The 19,899-nt window shown below is 37.7% G+C and overlaps 1 protein-coding gene across 6 annotated transcripts in view; it reads left to right on the plus strand.

The window, feature by feature from the left end:
- TASP1 (taspase 1) overlaps positions 1-19,487 on the plus strand; it is a 350,594-nt gene extending 331,107 nt beyond the window's left edge. For 5 of the 6 annotated variants that reach the window (XM_090285208.1, XM_090285209.1, XM_090285204.1 and 2 more), the window contains one exon: positions 18,472-19,487. In XM_090285208.1, coding sequence (XP_090141334.1) covers positions 18,472-18,559 — 88 coding nt within the window. In that variant the 3' untranslated portion in view covers positions 18,560-19,487. Of the gene's footprint in view, positions 1-11,402; positions 11,459-18,471 lie in introns of those variants that run through there. The other variant, XM_090285205.1, reaches the window with a different exon arrangement.
- The last annotated feature ends 412 nt before the right edge of the window (positions 19,488-19,899 follow it).

Raw genomic sequence — 19,899 nt, forward strand, 5'->3', positions numbered from 1 at the left:
AAGAAATATCTGAGATAGTTACACAGCTACAAAGATGGAGAGCTAAGATTCAGAACAATCTGAATTCCAGAACCCAGTATTCTAAGTCACCTGGAGAGGCCTAAGCTGGAGATGTATATTTGGGAGTCTCATTATTTAATGCTTTTTTAAAACTACGAGACTGGATGAGATCACCAAGAAAGTGAACATAAACAAAAGAAAAAAGACCTAAGTCCTGGGAAACTCCCATGTGTGTAAGTCAGAGAGATGAGGAGGAAGTTGCAAAGGAGACTGAGAAGTTGTGCTCATAGGGGTTAAGGAGAACCAGGTGAATGTGGGGCCTTACAAACTGAGGGAAGGTGGGGTTTCATGGAGAAGAGAGTGGTCAAATTGATCAGATGCTGCTGCTGGATCCTGTGTGGACTTTACAGTTACTTTGTTCATTCATTTTTACCAGTGCTGGAGAGGAGAGGGGAGGGGAGGGGAGGGGAGGGGCACCGTCATGTCTTCCAGAATAGGTTTAGAATAGTAAGTAAAGGACATAGAATAAATTCTCAGTAGATTATGTTGCTGCATTAAACACTCACTAAAGTACCCTGCTACATAATTAAGAAAATACAGGAAAATGACAGAAAGAAAAAAATTTAATCTGGATCCTGAATGAATCCTTCTGGAATGCAGTGAGCTACCCACATTAACTACTGTTAACATTTTGGATATTCCTTTCTGTTTTTGCAACTGTGATTTTTGTTATACAATTATGATTGTATGGAATACATGGGATGGCATATTACTGATTTATTAATGTTGAAATCAATTTCTTATATAAAAATAATACCTTTCTCTGAAGATATTTGAAAAAGATGAGTGAAGAAAGTTATAGAAGTTAGAGTGAATAATATAAGAGAGCTCTACAACCTCACTATGTGCCATTAGCATTATGGTGTCTAATATATATTTTTATATAATATACATGTCATACCTACCAACCTTTTTCTCTGCCTGCCTACCTACTTATCTAAGAGGTAGCCTAGGGACAGGCTTTGTTCCTGCATAGATGGAGGTACAAATCCAAGGGGTGGGTGTGGGAAGTGCAGTGGGGTGGACATGAGGTGGGAATCCATCCTGCTGGCCCCTTCATCAGATACCCTGTTATAGTGCATCTCAGTAGGTGGTCCTGTTACCTTCTAAGAACACCACTCTTCATGTTAAGCTGGGTCTAGGGAGAAGGTGATACAAAGTTCTAGGACCAATTGGTACTTTAATTTTTAGAAGGGATATTTAAAAATCTATAACCTGATTCTAGGAAAATTTAGACATGTTGGATTTTTAGAAAAATATATTTAAACAGAGGATCTTTATAAAGAAAAACTATATAGAATGTTAGGATCAGAAATAGCCCTAAATATAATTGAGTCAGGTTTTTCATTTTATCTACAAAGATGCTAAAGCTCAGAGAGTGAGTGACTTTCCAGTCCAGTGACTGTGTAATCTGTCCACAGCCGAGTTAATACTCAAACCCAATTCTCTCAGACCCAGAATCATCCAGAAATTTGTTGGTAAAATTTGTGGTAATAGCTTTTTTGAACAAGCCTTATTTTACCCTGAAAAACTACCTAGTCATAAGCCTCCTATAGTGAAAGGTGTGTATACAGAGCTAGATTTAGAATCCTTCATGGTAAGGCCTCGTGGGAGTAAAGAGAGCCCTAAATTTAGAGTCCTGAGGCTTCCATTCAAGTCTCAATTTTTCCACTTCCTCTGTGATGGGAAGCAAACCACATAACCGTTTTGAGTCTTGCTTTTTTTTTTTCACCTGAAAAAGATATGTGTAATATATATATATATTTCTACCTGACATGGCATTTTGAAGATATTGATGCCAAATCACTACGGAAACTAAAGCATTATGCAAATACAGGGACTTGGAATTTTTATTAAGATTTCACAAGGTACTAGTTTCCTCATCCTACAAAAACGTAATTGCCTTCAGAGCAAGATCCATGTGTGTTTCATTTTTCCGTTCCCTCATAGGAAGTGCAGAGTAAATACTTGCTAAATAGTGGAGAGCTTTTATCACCTTTAGTAAAATGGAACATTCATGATGATTCTCCATATGAGTGGTGGTGTAATAGGTACTGTGGGGATTGCTGTGTTTATGTGGATGCCTTCACTGGGCTTTTAAGCTAAATATAGGAGGGCAGTTTTGTCAGATGTTGCCTCTGAAGTGTGGGGTCGTTTGCATGGTAAAAGAAGTCACAGAAGTTACTATGAGACTGGAACAGCATGCTGTTCTCATCAGACAAAATTTTAATCTTATTTTAAGGCTCCTCGGACATGATATTTGTATGTGAGAACAATAGAGCTTTCCCCTTTATGTAGCCTTGTTTCAGTACTAATAATGAAATTTACCATAATGCTGTCTTTGTATTTTGTCCAAATTTGCCAATGGATCTTTTATGGAATCCTTGTTTTAAATGTAAAAAATGAGGTAGGGGCAACATACAGTAAAATGACTAGCATATGGCATTAATTCCTGATTTTGTTGATATTTCTGATTCGTTACGTGGAACTTAAGAATCATATCTTCAAATTACTCTAGCAAGTTTATTATTTTCAGTTTAAAGCAGTGAGGGAATAGAAGTAAAATACTTGTTTTTTTATTCATTAACAATGTTATGTATACAAAACTACATGAAATCATCATCAAAGAATGTTAAAACCTTGGAGAGGCTACTCTAGAAACCATGTAACCCAGAGTCCTCATTTTACAGCTCTGAGACCTTCACTGATTTGCCCGGCATCACACAGGCTTGGGAAGTGAGCACCCAGATCTCGACCTGTAGTTAAATGAGGTTTTAGTCCGTGAAATAGACACGCTATTCTGAACTGTGTTAAGCAGGTTCATGTGATACTGTCAACTAGTTGAGCACATCTGCTTTCAGGATAAAGCCTGAGGATCACACTATTTTTAGAGCAGTAAACTACATTCCAAGGTTTAGTGTTGTACACAACGAAGGCTCAGAATATACTTATTCACAAGTTGTGTCTCCTTGAAAGACAACTCTTGAAAACAATAGGCAACGAACTTCTGGGAAAGGATGGGGTTATGAGGGTGGGCAGGGGGGTGTCTCCTGACTCAACTCGTTACGGGGGGGGGGGGGGGGAACCTATAATAGAAACAAAGCAATAAAAACCAACCAGACACACTTCCTCAGCCTGCTCCCTGAAGTGGGTCATTTAAGGTCTATCATGGACTTGCCAGTAAAAGAAAATGGAGAGTGACTATTATCACATCAGGTAAGAATTCACTCTGTAAGGACAAGATGTGCTCAGCCCTCAGTGCCACCTCAGAGTATCAGATTTACGCCCCCCAGTAGCACAGTGGTCAGTACAGCAGATAAGCTTTAGTCTACGAAATACATACATTATTCCATTATTATACTAAGAAAGTTCATGTGACACTGATAGTAGGTAAAAAAATGTGTTACCTGAGAATCAACAATTTGAAAAATAGAGTTAACAGGCAAAGGGAAAGGAATGTATGTCTCTTCAAATGCCCATGATAATGCTCTGACATTGAGCTGGAGTCTCCGTGTCCCAGTAGGCTGGTGCCCTGCCTTCCAGAAGGGGAGATAAAGGCCTGTTCAGACAAGTTGCCTTGGTGTCTTCTTCCACGTTCCTCCTTGGGCTGAATTTGTCAGAATTTCATTAATGCAGCACATGTAGCACAACACAACAGACACACAAGCCACACAGCCCCCTTGTGACCACACTGTAGGTTGCTGATGTCTCCGATGATCTCTCTCTGAGAGAGGATAGTACGTGTGTAGTTGCTGTGTAGGATAAAAGAACAGATGTCAGATCATACTGTATCAGTCGTGGGAAATAGATAGGCTGCTTTGTTTTTTTTCAGAGTTTTAAGGTCCATAACTTCAGTATCATTTTGATTGCTCAATTTATACAAATCTCTTCAAAAATTTATAGCAAATTTATGAACAATAATCAAAAACTAAAAAGTTAAGAAATATAAAACAATTTGCAGTTCTCTTTTATTTCCGAGCCCTCATTAAAAAAAATTTTTTTTCTTTAATAAATATACTGAGTCCCTAACATGTTCCAGGCTATCTTTTAGGTACTGAGGAAAAACAATGAACAAACAGATGAAACTTCCTGCCCCAGTGGAGCTTTTGTACTTGTCGGGGAGACAAAGAATGAATAAGATAAAGATGCAGAAGAGATGGGTGGTTAGATAGTGGTAAGGATACCTGAAACGCTGAGGCGGAGAGACCGGCTGTAGTGAAGTTCAGGTCAGTGGACTGTGTAAACCTCCCCTGCAGTCAGGCGGCTTTTGAGTAAAGATCTGACAGAAGTGAACAAGTGAGCCAGGCGCACATTGCATGGAAGAACTTTCTGGATGAGAACAGTTCACGTAAATGACCTTGAGGCAGGAGTGTGCTGCGAGGCTGAGGCACAACAGGAGCAAGTGGAGAGTTAAGAGTCCCAGCAAAGCGGGGAGCAGTGGGGTTTCAGCTTAGAGAATTAATGGCGATCAAAATATACAGGGCGTTGTTGGATTTTACTCTGTATGATTTTAAGATCCATATAAGATGACTTATGAAATGCACTGTTTTCCCCCAAATTCGTATCTTGAAGCCTTAAGCCCCAAATGTGACTGAATTTGGAGATGCGCCTCTGAAGAGGTGATTAAGATAAATGAGGTCATACAAGTGGGGCCCTAATCCAACAGGACTATGTCCTTATAAGAAGAGGAAGAGACACCAGGAATGCTCACACACACAGAAAAAGCAATCTGTAAGTCAAGGAGAGAGGCTTCAGAAGAAAGCAAACATACTGAGTACTGACTGATACCCTAATCTTGGACTTCAGCATCCAGAACTGTGAGAAAATAAATTTTTGTTATTTAAGCCAACCAGCCTGAGGTATTTTGTTATGGAAGCCCTGGCCAACTAAGGCACTATCTTAACACCCAATTATCTTTGTATAGAGAACTTTCAGCTAAGTAGTCAGATTGATCTTGAGCAAGCTTTATTAACTGACAGTAATACTGATTTTTTGTCATCCAAAAAGTGCTAACTCATCCTACACGTACTATATTTGACTTAAAATGGGTAAGCCTACAGGTTAGTCATCCAAAGCCGAGCTAGTAGATCAGTCCAGCCAGATATATAGTTTCTTTTGCATTGGCAGTTTAAGAGTTGTTCTTAGAGTTATTTTATTCCTACCTTTTTTGTGCTGTCTCTTTTTTAACATAGAATTGAACTTTGGCTAATATGAATGGAGACAAAAGATGCCATACCTTCTCTTTCCATTTATTTTTTCCATAAACCATGCTCCCTCTTTAACAAACTCTCTGTTACTCCCTTTTAACAAAACTCTTTTCTTAATATTTAAAAAAAAATGATGTGGGAGAAAGCAATGGGCTGCTTTTGGAGGTTTATTATTCTGAACCATGCACATAGCCATTATGATAAACTGCCTCTGTAAATTAATTTTAAAATTAGACATAATATGTTGTATGCTGCACGTACTTCTTTAGCTCCTGGCTGATGAAAACACCTCTGTTCTATTTTGAAATGCTATTTTTTAGGATTCTCCATGTAGAAGTACTTTTCCAATGTCCTTTGTTCTATTTGTAAATGCACGTATTGCTTTGACGGTAGCATTATCTTGCTTCAAGCTCTCCCTGTTTTTTTAAAATAGAAAACCATGGGGATGCAAAATATAGCATAGAGAATATAGTGAATAATATTGCAATAATTATGTGGGATGCCATCTGAGTACTAGAGTTATCTGGGTGATCACTTTGTAAGGTATATAAATATCTAATTACTATGTTGCACAGCTGAAACTAATATAATATTATATATCAACCATAACTGAAAAGTGAATTTAACAATAATCTAAAAAAAATTAAAAATAATAAAAAACAAAACTAGAAAGCCAAACCTTCAGAATTATTGAGACCAATGAATAAAATATTTCCAAAAGCTTTTTTTGGACTGTATCTGTCTAGATAGTATTTTCCTGGCCCCACTAAAGGAGGATAATAACTTGTTTAAGATCATTGTTTCTTGACTCTGGAGGCAGATCTCAAGCAACTCTCCTAAGAGTGGAAAGATGAATTAAAATATAACCACTAAATAAAGACTTTGAGCCTTTTAAAATTAAATCACAAAAAGAGCAGTTACTAAGGTGGTCTTAAAAGATTTGAAAACATGAGTATGAATGATAGGAAGTCTCAGCTACTACTTAGATTGCATTAGAACATCAAGCAATTATATAATTTCTATATTAACTTTCTTTTTTTTTAATATGCTTTATTGATTATGCTGTTAACGGTTGTCCCAATTTCTTTTCCTTCAGCTCCCCTCCATCCAGTGAAACCCCCCCCCAGTTGTACCCCTTTTTAGTCCATGTCCATTGGTTGTGCATATAGTTCTTCTTAACCTCTTCCTGTCTACTCCATTCCCTCCTACTACACTTCTTAATTCCTGTATCATCTCCTTCCCTTTTCCCCCTTCCCCCTCTCTGCTGACCTTCCCCCAATATGTTCCCCATACCTATCATTCTTTTCCCACTCTCGTTGCCTACTTAGTTTGCCTTTGTTTCGATTCCCTAGCTTCTGTTGTTGGTTGTTGTGATACAGCTTTAATTTTAATGTTCATAGTTTTGATCCTTCTTCTTCTAAACAAGTCCCTTTAATATCTCATATAACAGTGGTTTGGATCTGATGAACTCCTTCAGTTTTACTTTGTCCTGGAAGCACTTTCTCTGCCCTCCTCTTCTGAGTGACAGCTTCGCTGGATAGAGTATTCGTGGTTGTAGGTTTTCGATTTTCATTACTTTGAATATTTCTTGCCAGTCCCTTCTTGCCTGCAGAGTCTCCTTTGAGAAATCAGCTGATAGTCTAATTGGGACACCTTTGTACATGATTCTTTTCTTCTTTCTTGCTGCTTTTAAGATTCTCTCTTTATCTTTAATTTTTGACAATTTGATTATAATGTGTCTTGGTGTGGTTCTCCCTGGGTCCAGTTTTTCTGGAACTCTGTGTGCTTCCTGGACCTGTAAGTCTACTTCCTTCCCCAGGTTAGGGAAGTACTGCTTTATTATTTTTTCACATAATTTTTCAATTTCTAGTTCTTTTTCTTCACCTTCTAGCAACCCCATAATTCAAATGTTCGTTTGCTTATAGCTGTCCCAGAGGTTTCTGAGCCTCTCCTCATTTTCCTCACTTTTCGTTTCCTCTTTCTGCACTGGTTGACTGTTTGTTCCTTCCCTATGTTCCAATTTGTTGATTTGATCTCTGGTTTTCCTTTCCTCACCACTTGTCTCATATGTGTTTTCGTTCATTTCAGCAGGACTAGCCTTCATTCCTTCCCCATCTGTTCAAAATCTTTTGTTAATTCTGTAAGCTGCCTTATGACTATAGCTCTGAACTGAGCCTCAGAAAGATTTTCTATTTGTTCATCAGTTAGGTCCTGTATTTGCTGTCTGGTGAGCTGTCACCGGGATCTCAATTATGATCTGTGTAATCCTGACAGTTTTGTGTTTATCTTTGCTTCCTGGGGGGGTCTGTCATACCTCCTATGTTGTAGGGGACAGAGGTCCGTGCACTCATCACAACCAGGCCACCCTTTTCACCACTCTGTGGCGCTTTGTGTGGGTGCAGGGGTCCAAGATGGATTCCTGCCGTTACTCTCCGCTGAGAGACCACGAGCCTCTTCCTCCATCTTCACACCATCTAGGCTTCACAGTCTGAGGCAGTGGAGGTCTGCCTTCCCTGGCATTGGAATCGTGAGCTGACGGGTCTTGACTGCCACCAGGATGGCTCCCCTGGCAGTTTTGCCGCCCATCGCTGCAGCTGCTGCTGGCAGCACATCTTGATCTCTCCACCCCTGTTTCGCCCCTCCTACCCGTCTGGACAAGCACCACTGGGTTATAATTTCATACGTTGGACTTCCCTGTAGTTTTATTTTCTGGAACCTCTGGTTATTTCTGGTTTTGTGGTAGTTGTAGTCCTTCTTAGTTGTGGAGGGAGACAGAACGTGTCAGTCTAAGCCACCATCTTTGCCAGAAGTCCTATATTAACTTTCTTTAACTTTCTCATTTTAAAATCTTCAGAATAAATGTGTTGTTATATATTTGGTTTTACAAAAAGATATAGTCCTAAGGATATTGACTTTGAATAGTCACTTTAATTTATAAGTTGATAGTTCTTCAATGAGTGTTAACCTCAAGGATCTGCCAGTGCTACTCAGGGAATTAGCAAGAAAGTGGGGAATTGTAAGTACCAGGCCATTGGGTTCCATTAGTGTGGAGCTATTTACATCTGAGAATTCTAAAGTTCCATCCCCATTCTAACAATACAGTAATTTGGAAAGTGGGAAAATTTAGTCAATCTATACATTTTTAAAATTTCATTTTTCAATTACAGTTTATATTAAAAAATATTTTGCATTATTTTCAGGTGTATAACATAGTAGTCAGACAATTACACACTTCACAAAGTGCTCCCCCTGAATATTTCTAGTATCCACCTAGCACTAAATATAGTTACTACATTATCATTGACTATATTCCCTATGCTGTATTTTATTTACATCCCCGTGACTGTTTTGTAACTACCGTTGTACTTCTTAATCCCTTCATCTTTTTCACCCAGTACCCCAAACCCTTTTTCCTCTGGCAACCCTCAGTCTGTTCTCTGTATCTATGAGTCTATTTCAATTTTGTTTGTTTATTTTGTTCTTTAGATTTCACATAATAAGTGAAATCATATGGTACTGTATTTGTCTTTCTCTGTCTTAATTATTTTATTTAGCACGATATCCTCTTATGTTCATTCATGCTGTTGAAAATGGTAAGATTTCATTTTTTATGGCTGAGTAATATTCCATTGTATATATGTATCACAATTTCTTTATCCAATTGTCTATTTATGGACGTATTTCTCTGATAATTAGTGACACTGAGCATCTTTTCATATATCTATTGGCCATCTGTATGTCCTCTCTTAAAGTGTCTATATATTTAGGTTCTCTGCCCATTTTTAAAACTGGGTTGCTTTTTTTTTTGGTGTTGAGTTGTGTGAGTTTTTAAAATAAATTTTGGATCTTAACCCCTTATCAGATGTATCATTTGTGAATATCTTCTTCCAGTCAGTCCGTCTATGCTTTTCTAAAAAAAATCTTAAAAAAAAACAACTTTACTATGACAAACTAGTTTAACTGACTTTTTAACCAAACTGATTGGTCACACTCATTAAAACACTAGAGATTCTTTGTGTGTTCATAAGTATAGCCTTGGAAGGTATATTTTTGTCATATCCACTCAGTGAGCATTTCTAGAGGGTACTTTTTGTGTGAAGCACTATGACAGGTTCAGGGAATACATAGGTATGTGGAAAGCAAGCTTCTTCCTCCAACTGACTCTCAAACCAAAGTGAAGACAGTTACATTACATGCTCAGATGAGTGCTCCAGGAACTAAAATCAGAGGCAAGGAAATGTTTCCTTGAGAAAGAACCAGAAAAGAATATTAGAGACCTGAAGTCATGGTTAGAGTGGTATATGAATGGGGCTCGCAGCAAGAAATAGAGGAAGATTACCCAAAATGGGTCAGTCTGCTGCCTTTTCATCTGTCATTTTCGTGTGTTATTTCTTACTAGTTCTAAATTTTAATGAAAGTATATTCCTATTTAATAGGTTTTAAAGACAGCTTTAAAAACAATACAGTATACAGATGCAGTATTGTAGAATTGTATGCCTGAAATCTATATGATTTTATTAACCAATGTCATCCCAATAAATTTAATTTTAAAAAATAAAAATAAGTTCTTATGCTTATAAGATACCCTAGAGTCTGCACAGGACTTTAGAATATAAAATACTTTATTGCACCTTTAAAGGCTGAAATACAAGTTCATTGCAGAAAGTGGTCTATTTTTAGCCTTAAGAGCAATCAAGCCCACTTCTCTAAAAGAACTGTTAGAGATAAACATTCATATATTCTCTTATACAGCTTCCTCTGTTTATAATATAATTTGATGCTCTATTGAAATCTCCACAGAAAGCTTCAAATACATCTTGGCTCAAACTTTTTCACACTAAGGTCACTTATTTTTTGATGGTCAGATGATCATGTTGATGGATGAAGCTGGTGAAGTATTGGCATGTGGATGGTTAGCCATTTTATTCCTCCCAACACCAAGATCATGCCAACGTATTCTGTAATCACAAAATCCCCTTTGACTAGATGATAATTTAGGAAAGGAGTAATTCTGAGAAGTTATTCTAACAACTAGTTTGTCTAGTTGAACATTTCTGTCTTGTGTAAACAGCTCAATTTATACAAATCTCGATGTATTTTTGAAGTATTTTGCCCATGTTAATATCACAAGACCACCGCCATCATTCTCAATCCTTTTTTTCCATTCTTAACTCTCCTTGACACTTTGTGATTTTAGTTCAGTTTATTTAGATGCTCTTCAATCATAAACTTAATGGGGGTGGGAGTGTTAGAGATCTAAGTTTGGATTGGCCTTCTGTGTTTTTGTAAATCTCAAGAGATTGCTATCAAGTCTCCTGGTTCATGGGACATGAATGTCTTCCTTCTAGTTCTGGGTCTTTTCCATGCTCAGCAGGAAATCATTTGCTATAAGAATGATATCACTCTGGTCAAGTTGCAGGCTGTCTGCTTGGATACATGGTCACTCTTTGATCTTTTAACGATTTATTCTCTGCTCCTTCTGGTGCCTGGTTTCTCCCTGAATCTTTGGGAAACATGAGGATGGATTTTCCTGTGAGCTTCTCTTAGGGACAGATACTTTAACCTTATTGGAAAATTCCAACTTATTTGTGAACAGAACCTAGAGGTGTTAATATTTCTCCTATGGGGTCTGCATCATGAATTCATTCCTAACTAACGCCTTCTCTACGTGCCATCTATGGAGAACTATTCTGGACCAAGTAAGAAAGTGTCCTTTCTGTTTTATTGCTTTTTTATTTTTATTTATTTTTATGCCAATATGAAGTCACTTTAATATTCCCCTGAATTAGTTTTGAATTAGATAGAAAATAATGAAAATTCTTTTTGGAAGCAAAGATTTTTCTGATCTTTGATGTTATCCTATTACAGTTGTTCCAATTATTTCCCCCTTCATCTTCTGCACCCAGCTCGCCCCCCACTTCCATAGTCACACCCTTGTCCATTTCTATGGGTCCTTCATATGTTCCTTGACTCATCCCTTCATCTTCACTCAACGAGTTCCCACCTCCCTCTCCCTTTTACCTCTGTTAGTCTATACCATGATTCTATGCCTCTGGTTCTGTTTTGCTCATTAGTTTATTTTTTTCATTAGATTCCTCTTATAGATGAGATAATATGGTATTTGTCTTTCCCCAGCTGGCTCTTTTCACTTAGAATGATAGTCTCCAGTTACATCCATGCTGTAACAAAAGGTAGGAATTCCTTCTTTTTCTTTCTGCTGCATAGTATTCCATTGTGTGAATGTACCAGTTTTTTAATCTAATCATCTACTGATGGGCAGTTAAGCTGTTTTCACCTCTTAGCTATTGTAAATAGTGCTGCTATGAACATAGGGGTGCATAGGTTCTTTTGAATTGGTGTTTCAGGATTCTTAACATATATTCCCAGCAGTGGAATCACTGAGTCAAAAGGTAGTTCATTTTTAATTTTTTGAGGTAATTCTGTACTGTTTCCCACAGTGGCTGCACCAGTCTGCATTCCCACCAACAGTGCAGTAGGGTTCTCCACATCCTCTCCAGCACTTGTTGTTTGTTGATTTGTTAATGATGGCCATTCTGATAGGTGTGAGGTGATACCTCATTGTGGTTTTAATTTGTATCTCTTTGATGGCTAGTGATGTTGAGCATCTTTTCATATGTCTATGGGCCATCTGTATGTCCTCCTTGGGAAGTGTCTATTCAGGTTCTTTGCCCATTTTTTAATTGGATTGTTTGCCTTGCTGGTGTTGAGTTGTTTGAGATCTAATATATTTTGGAGATTAAACCCTTGTCCAGGGTATCACTGGCAAATATGTTCTCCCATATGGTTGATTCCCTTTTCATTTTGATGATGATTTCTGTAACCTTGCAGAAGTTTTTTAATTTGGTGTAGTTCCATTTGTTTATTTCTTCCTTTATTTCCTTTGCCCTAGAAGATATATTGGCAAAAATATTGCTACATGAGGAAATTTTACTGCCTATGTTTTCTGCTCGGATTTTTATGGTATCATGACTTATATTTACGTCTTTTATCCATTTTGGGTTTATTCTGGTGTATGGTGTGAGTTGGTGGTCTAGTTTTATTTTTCACATGTACCAGTTCAGTTCTCCCAACACTGCTTATTGAATAGACTATTTTTACTCCATTGTATGCTTTTGCCTTCTTTGTCAAATATTGATTGACCATAAAGGCATGGGTTTATTTCTGAGCTCTCTGTTCTGTTCCATTGATCTATGTGTCTGTTCTTATGCCAGTACCAGACTTTTAATTACAGTGGTCTTGTAGTATAGTTTGATATCAGGTATTGTGAACCCTCCAACTTTGTTCTTCCTTCTCAAGATTGCTGTGGCTATTTGGGGTCTTTTTTTTTTTGGTTCCATATAAGTTTTTAGAGTACAATATTCCTCACTTATCACGGGTATTACGTTCTAGAATCCACCCCCCCACCCCTCCCGCCATAGCTGAAAATCCGTGATGTAGGAACCTTACATTTATTTTAGTATTTATATATATTTTAAGGCTTTATAAACCCTTCCCACACACTTATAAACTGTTCCCAGTCCCTTATTAACCTTTCCCACTCCCTTATTAACCTTTTCCACACTTTTATAAACACTACTTATATTCTTAAACATGTTCTACACTCTTAAACCTACGTAACTTTAAGAACATATGTATACAGTACCACAAAATCCTGAAATATAGTGAAAAACCACGATAAATAATTGAATATAATATATTTTTAATTAATTAATTAATTAATTTGTTTATTTTATTTTTAGAGAGAGGGGAAAGGAGAAAGAGTGGGAGAGAAACATCACTGTGTGGTTTCCTCTCACTCGTGCCCCCAACTGGGGACCTGACATGCAACCTAGTAATGTGCCCTGATTGGGAATCGAACCAGCGACATTTGACTCACAGGCTGATGCTCAATCCACTGGGCCACAGCAGCCAGGGCTAAATATAATATTTTTTTAAATCCCACGATACAGTGAGGCCGTGATAAGTGAACAGTGATATAGAGAGGGACTACTGTATTTGTTCTAAAGCTGTGAAATAGTGCCATTGGTATTTTAATGGGAATTGCCTTGAATTTATGTACTGCTTTGGATAGCATGGACATTTTAATGATTTAATTATTCCAGTCCATGAGCATGGTACATGCTTCCATTTATTTGTCTTTTCCTCAATTTCTTTCTTCAGTGTTCTATAGTTTTCCGAGTGTAAGTCCTTTACCTCCTTGGTTAAATGTATTCCTGGGTACTTTTGTTGTTGTTGTTGCTGCTATGGTAAATGGATTTTTTTCTTCTTAATTTCTTTTTCTGATAGTTCATTATCAGTGTACAAAAATGCCATCGATTTCTGAATATTGACTTTGTATCCCACTAATTTACCAAGTTCACTTAGTAGGGGGAGTAGTTTTTTGGTGGTCTGTAGGGTTTTCTATATATATTGTCATGTCATCTGCAAATACAGTTTTACTTCCTCTTTTCCAATTTGGATGCCTTTTATTTCTTCTTGTGTGATCACTGTGGCTAGGAATTCAGTACTATGTTGAATAGGAGTGGTAAAAGTGTACAGACACCCTTGTTTTGTTCCTGATCTTAGGTGAAGCACTTTTAGTTTTTGCCCATTGAGTATGATGTTGGCAGTAGGTTTTTTGTATATGGCCTTTATTATGTTAAGGTGTGCTCCCTCTATTCCCTCTTTGCTGAGTGTTTTTATCATAAGTGGGTGCTGGATTTTATCAAATGCTCTTTCAGCTTATATTGATATGATCATGTGATTTTTGTTCTTCATTTTGTTTATGTGATGTATTACATTTATTGTGAATATTGTACCTTACATCTCTGGAATAAATTCCACTTGATTGTGGTGTATGATCTTTTCAATGTATTGCTGGATCCAGTTTTCCAATATTTTGTTGAGGATTTTAGCATTTATGTTCATCAGTGATATTGGCCTGTAGTTTTCTTTCTTTGTTGTGTTTTACTTCCTTATGGAATTAGGATAATACTGGCCTCATAAAACAAGTTTGAGAGTCTTCCTTCTTGAATTTTTTGGCGTAGTTTGAGGAGAGGTGTTAGTTCTCAGAATGTTTGGTAAAATTTGCTTGTGAAGCTATCTTTTGTGTGTTAGTAGTTTTTTGATCACTGCTTTGATTTTGCTAATTGTTATCAGTCTATTCAGGTTTTCAGCTTCTTCCTGATTCAGTTTTGGAAGATTGTATGTTTTTAGAAAATTATCCATTTTGCCCAGGTTGTCCAATTGCTTGGCATATAGTTGTTCATAGTAATTTCTTACAGTCTTTGTTATTTCTGTAGTATCAGTTGTTACTTCTCTTTCATTTCTAATTTTATTTATTTGGGTCTTCTCTCTTTTTTTCTTGATGAATTTGGTTAAAGGTTTGTCAATTTTGTTTATCTTTTCAATGAACCAGCTCCTGGATTCATTGATCTTTTAATTTTTATTTTATTTTATTTTTGTCTCTCTGTCATTTAATTCTGATATTGATATTTCCTTCCTTCTATCCATTCTACTTCTTTTAAATATAGGGTTAGGTGTTTATTAGAGATTTTTCTATTTTCTTTAGGTAGGCCTGTGTTGCTTTGAACTTCCCTCTCAGGACTGCCTTTGCGGTATCCCATAGGTTTTGGGTTGTTGTGTGTTCATTTTCATTTGTTTCCGGGTTACTTTTCAACTTCTTCCTTGATCTCATTGTTAACCTATTCATTATTTAATAGCATGTTATTCAACCTCCATGTTTTTAAGTTATTTTTTCTTGAGGTTGGTTTCTAGTTTCAAACCATTGTGATCAAATAAGATGCTTGATATGATTTCAATTTTTTTTGAATTTGTTGGGGCTTGTTTTTTATTACTTTTTTTAAAAAAATTGTGATAAAATGTTCAAGACATGAATTTTACCATTTTAACAATTTTTGAGTGTACAGTTCAGTGGCATTTAGTGCATTTACATTGTTGTACAGCCATCCATCTCTAGAACTTATTCATCCTCTTAAACTATACTATTAAACAATGACTTCTTATCCCTTCCTCCCCACAGCTGGGCATTCTGCTTTCTGTCTGTATGGATTTGACTACTTCTGGTACCTCATATAATTGGAACTATACAACATTTGTCCTTTTGTGTCACTTATTTTATTTAGCATAATGTTTTCTAAGTTTATCCATGTTGTGGCATGTGGCAGATTGTTATTCCTTTATCAAGATGAATAATATTCCATTGTAAGCATATTACACATTTTGTTTATCTTTTTATATTGATGGACATTTGGGTTGCTTCCACATTTTGGCTATTGTGTATAATGCTACTGTGACCATTGGTGTATATATATATATATATATATATATATATATTTTTTTTTTTTTTTTTTTTTTTTTTTGAGACTCACCTTTTGCTTGTTTTGGGCATATACTCAGAAGTGGATGTGTTGTATCATATGATAATTCTATGTTTAATTTTTTGAGGAACCGCCATATTGTTTTCCACAGTGGTTCTGCTTTGTTCTTTTTGTTTGTTTGTTTTTCTATCACAGTTGTCCCACTTTTTTTCCCATTGCTTTCCTCCACCCAGCCCACCCCTTGTCCCACAGTCAATCCCCGCCCCGTTGTCCATGTCCATGGGTCATTTATACTAGTTCCTGACTCCTGTTATAACTGCCTGTGTTCATGACTGAAGAGGATGAGATTATGGATGAAAATGACTGAGGGGCTTCTACTCTCAGAGATCTTTTTGTTAAAAAAAAAAAAAAAAAAACTTTAAAAAAATTGATGAGTAATACCTAGGCAAATTATTTTTCACTTCATGTTAATAAAGTCCTGAAAAAGTAAAAGTGGCCTCATCCATACTGTGTCCTGGGAATTGTGAGATTTAACCTTTTGTGCCTAATGTGACAAGGGCTGTTAGGTTGCAGAGTCAAACAGCATATCCTCTCTAACGTCTCCCACAAGATTAATGAGGCATCACAGGAAACACAAGATGCACAAGTTTATCTTACTGTGGTGAGACCTAAGTTTGGCCCTCAGTTGTGGTAAAGCCAGATTCTGTGACATAGTCCCCAGAGGCACGAGCCTGGGGAGTGAACTCACTGATACTTGCATCCCAGGAGATACCACAGAGATTGCCTTATCCAGCTTTCCATCCCAAAGTCAATGGACCTTACCCCTGAAGGTTACAGGTTGCTTCCTGCCTTGTACACAGAAAACGACCCAAAGAACATTTCTTGTTCTCCAGACCTTCCTAAATTGTTGACTTATGTCAGCTATGCTAATACGACTTGATTTAAGGTTGATTTTTTAAATTATTTATTTATTTATTTTACTGTTAGTCTATTACAGTTGTCCCAATTTTTCCCCCTTTGCTCTTCTCCGCCCATCTCCCCACCCCACTCCCACATTCAGTTCCCTCACTGTCCATGGGTCTTCATACGTATTTATTGTACAGTCCCTTCCCCTTCTCCCCTTCCCTCTGGTCACTTTCAATCTAATAGGACTTTTATAGTGAGACTTGAGAATAGTGTCCACCCTCAACTACAAACCAACTATCTTACCTGTCTAAAACATATGCTTGCTTCATGTTTGGTTGCATGTGAGGACATCAGTCCCACCCAAAGCTTGGCCACCTCACCAACTGCATCTAACAACTCACCCAGGGCTTGAACTCACCTCACTTCAGTCCCTAGGAAAAGCTTGTTTAGAGAAACAGAATTAGGGAGGATTACCTAAAGGATATGCAGCCCCTCTGTTCTTCTTAGAATCTCCTGATATTTATCTATCCCTGGATTAAGCAGGATCATCAAAAAAGGAATTCCTGGCTGCTGACGTCCAAACCCCTGTGGGGGTGTCCACACACGGCCAGCTTCCTTTGAGTAATGTAACATTCAGCTCTACAAAGCTTCCTGTTACACAACTGATCCACTAAACATGGTACTTACTGTATATGAAGCCCTGTAAGCGAAATGGGTCCCTGACCTCGGTACTAGGAGTAGTTGTTCTCTGAGCAGTTGGTTTGCCGTGATCCTTTGCACCACATGACACGCCTATCAGTTGTAGCCACTAGAAAGCTGAGAGACAGGGCAGCGGTCTGCCTCTAGCACAGGTATAGAACTTGGGCTAGATTTTGAGTGTTAACCTCATGCCAGTCTTCACCTTATTTTGTAAACATCTTACTTTTCTTTTTCCTCATTGCCTCACTTGGTTTCTCGTCGTCGGCAGCCGTCCATCTCGAGAGATGATGGTGTAGCTTCTTAAGAGTCTATCTGCACCGCCGAGAATGGCTGTGCAGTCCGACTCGGGAGTGACATGGTATCTGTCTCCTCCCGTGTTGAATCGACATCTTGCGATGAAGCTACAGAGCCTGGGCAGGGTGATATGGAGGGTCTGCTGTTGCCCATGCAGCAGACCCCCCCTCTCTTCGCAGCTGAAGGGTCCAAGGGAAAGACGGAGTCAATAGAGCTTGGCTTCAGGTGCGCCGCAGGAGTTGCCGGTGTTGACTACAACGTCAAACCGCCTTAGGGACTCCGGCTCCGGATTTTCTGTCAGGGTTTACTCCCTTAGCCTTTCCCCTGAAGAGGTATGCCGCAAGGCAGCGGAGGTTTTTTGGAGTCAGAGTTTTCCTTCTCTGATGTACCCTGACTGGAAGATCGAACCAGCGACACTTAGCTCGCAGGCCGACGCTCAATCCACTGAGCTAAACCAGCCAGAATCCACTGAGCTAAACCAGCTCACTTGGTTTACATCACTGAATTATATAAATTTTTGTAAGCTATTCAAATCCTTTAAGTAATAAGTTGTAAGTATAAACATGAAGCAGGTATTCTTAGCTGCTTTGAATGTTCAGAGGACAAAATATATAAATTATTAGTTTTCAGAGAACTGGAATATGATCAATATAGTTGGCATTAAAACCACTGCTATTCTGAATATGACTAAGTTGTAAGTTCTGTGCTGTCAGGGGCCTTGGGCATCTTGATCGCTCTGTATCTCAAGTTGCTAGTGCTGCGCTTAGATGTAGAGATGTTCAGAAAACACTCCCTGAGGGATCTGAACAAGCAGGATCTCTCAACACCTAAAGGTGACCACCATTATGGTCTGTAGATGCTCAGAAGCCAGAGAAGCCATGACACTGTGGTGTTGCCTCCACCTTTGTCAGGCATGAAGGGACATAGCAGGCACTTCTGATGTTCTCTTGTTTCCCTCTCTGCAGACTCATATTTCCAGACTCCCTCCCGGTGCGGTGGCAGGACAGTCCGTGGCAATCGAAGGTGGAGTTTGCCGCTTGGAGAGCCCAGTGAACTAAACCTTAAGAATGAGTATGAAGCACCTGAAAGGCATTTCAGAACCTGAACTTCTGGTGTTTCAACTGAAGTCGGATGTTTTATTGTCTTCATTTTATAATTCCTATTGCAGCCTCGTGCACCGTTGGCGACACTTGTGCTGCTGTAGTTAGTGCTTCGTGACATGCAGGCCTTTGTGGGTGAGTGGGACTGAATGCGTGTGCGCAAGCGTGCTTGCTTCTCCCTTGATGAAATAGAAACTTCTCCTTATTGTGTAACTTAAGACCAGGAATGGTTAAATCATATTTACAAAATGTGTGCTTTAACTGTTTACAAGTTAAACCTAAAGTTGCAGAAAACATTTTTTATTTCATGAAGAGGTACCAGCTGTCATTGATGTAATGTATCTGAATTTAAGAGTAAATCTACTTGTTTAAGTGATTTGACAGTGGTAGTGCTCCATTTAATAGCAGTAATAAATAAAAAGGTGTTTTTATTTGTTAACCAGTTTAAGTGAATCCTGTGATAACTTAAACTGTTTTTCTCATCCCTCATATGGGGCATTTTTTTTTTTTTTTAACAGAGAATGGTTTCAGTGAAACAATCTAGCAGAGAATTAAGGTCAGAACCTTTTTAAATAATAGTCTTATTGATAAAGTTTGTACTTCTTTACTTAAGCCTCTCTAAGCTTAAATACTGCATAGCTTTGAGCTGTGTGTACTGTATGATGGAAGAATATGTAAAGAGAACACACAGTAATGCACAGTCCTTAATTTGTGTATAATGGAATGTTATTTACAATGTAACACTGTAAATAAGAAAGCAAAATTTATGGGAAAATTCAATATTATCTTTGTTTCTTGTTTAAATATATTTTTAAGGTAAAGGCACGAAAATAAAAGAAGCATATTACTGGGTATAATGTGTGACTCCTCTTCTCAGATTAATAAATTATCTTTTGAATCCTAGATTGGTTAGCCAATTTTTATTTGGTTTGTAAAAAGTTACTTTTCCAGAAATCATACCTTTAGACTTCTTGCTGTGATTCTTATTGTTCAAAATCCAGTCTTTTGTTTGTGTGGTTAGGTTGGACACTAGCCAGGTAAAAGTTGAACTTAGTACGTGATTGAATGGTCAATAACAGAAATCCCTACAATATCTGTTGCAGCTTGATAAAAATAACAATGGGAAGAAATAACGCTTTACTTTGAAAAAACGTAGTAGCAGTTGAAAACTCAAAAACTGAAGTTGATAAATGCTTCTGAATGTTATATTTAGTGATTCTGGAGCCACATAAGAAAACCAAGACTTTCCTTTTGATTTTCTGTGTAAGAAGTGGCTATCAAGAAGCTACTAAA

The sequence above is a fragment of the Furipterus horrens genome, unplaced genomic scaffold (genome assembly GCF_987537825.1).
Source record: "Furipterus horrens unplaced genomic scaffold, mFurHor1.1.pri manual_scaffold_8, whole genome shotgun sequence".
NCBI lineage: Eukaryota > Metazoa > Chordata > Mammalia > Chiroptera > Furipteridae > Furipterus > Furipterus horrens.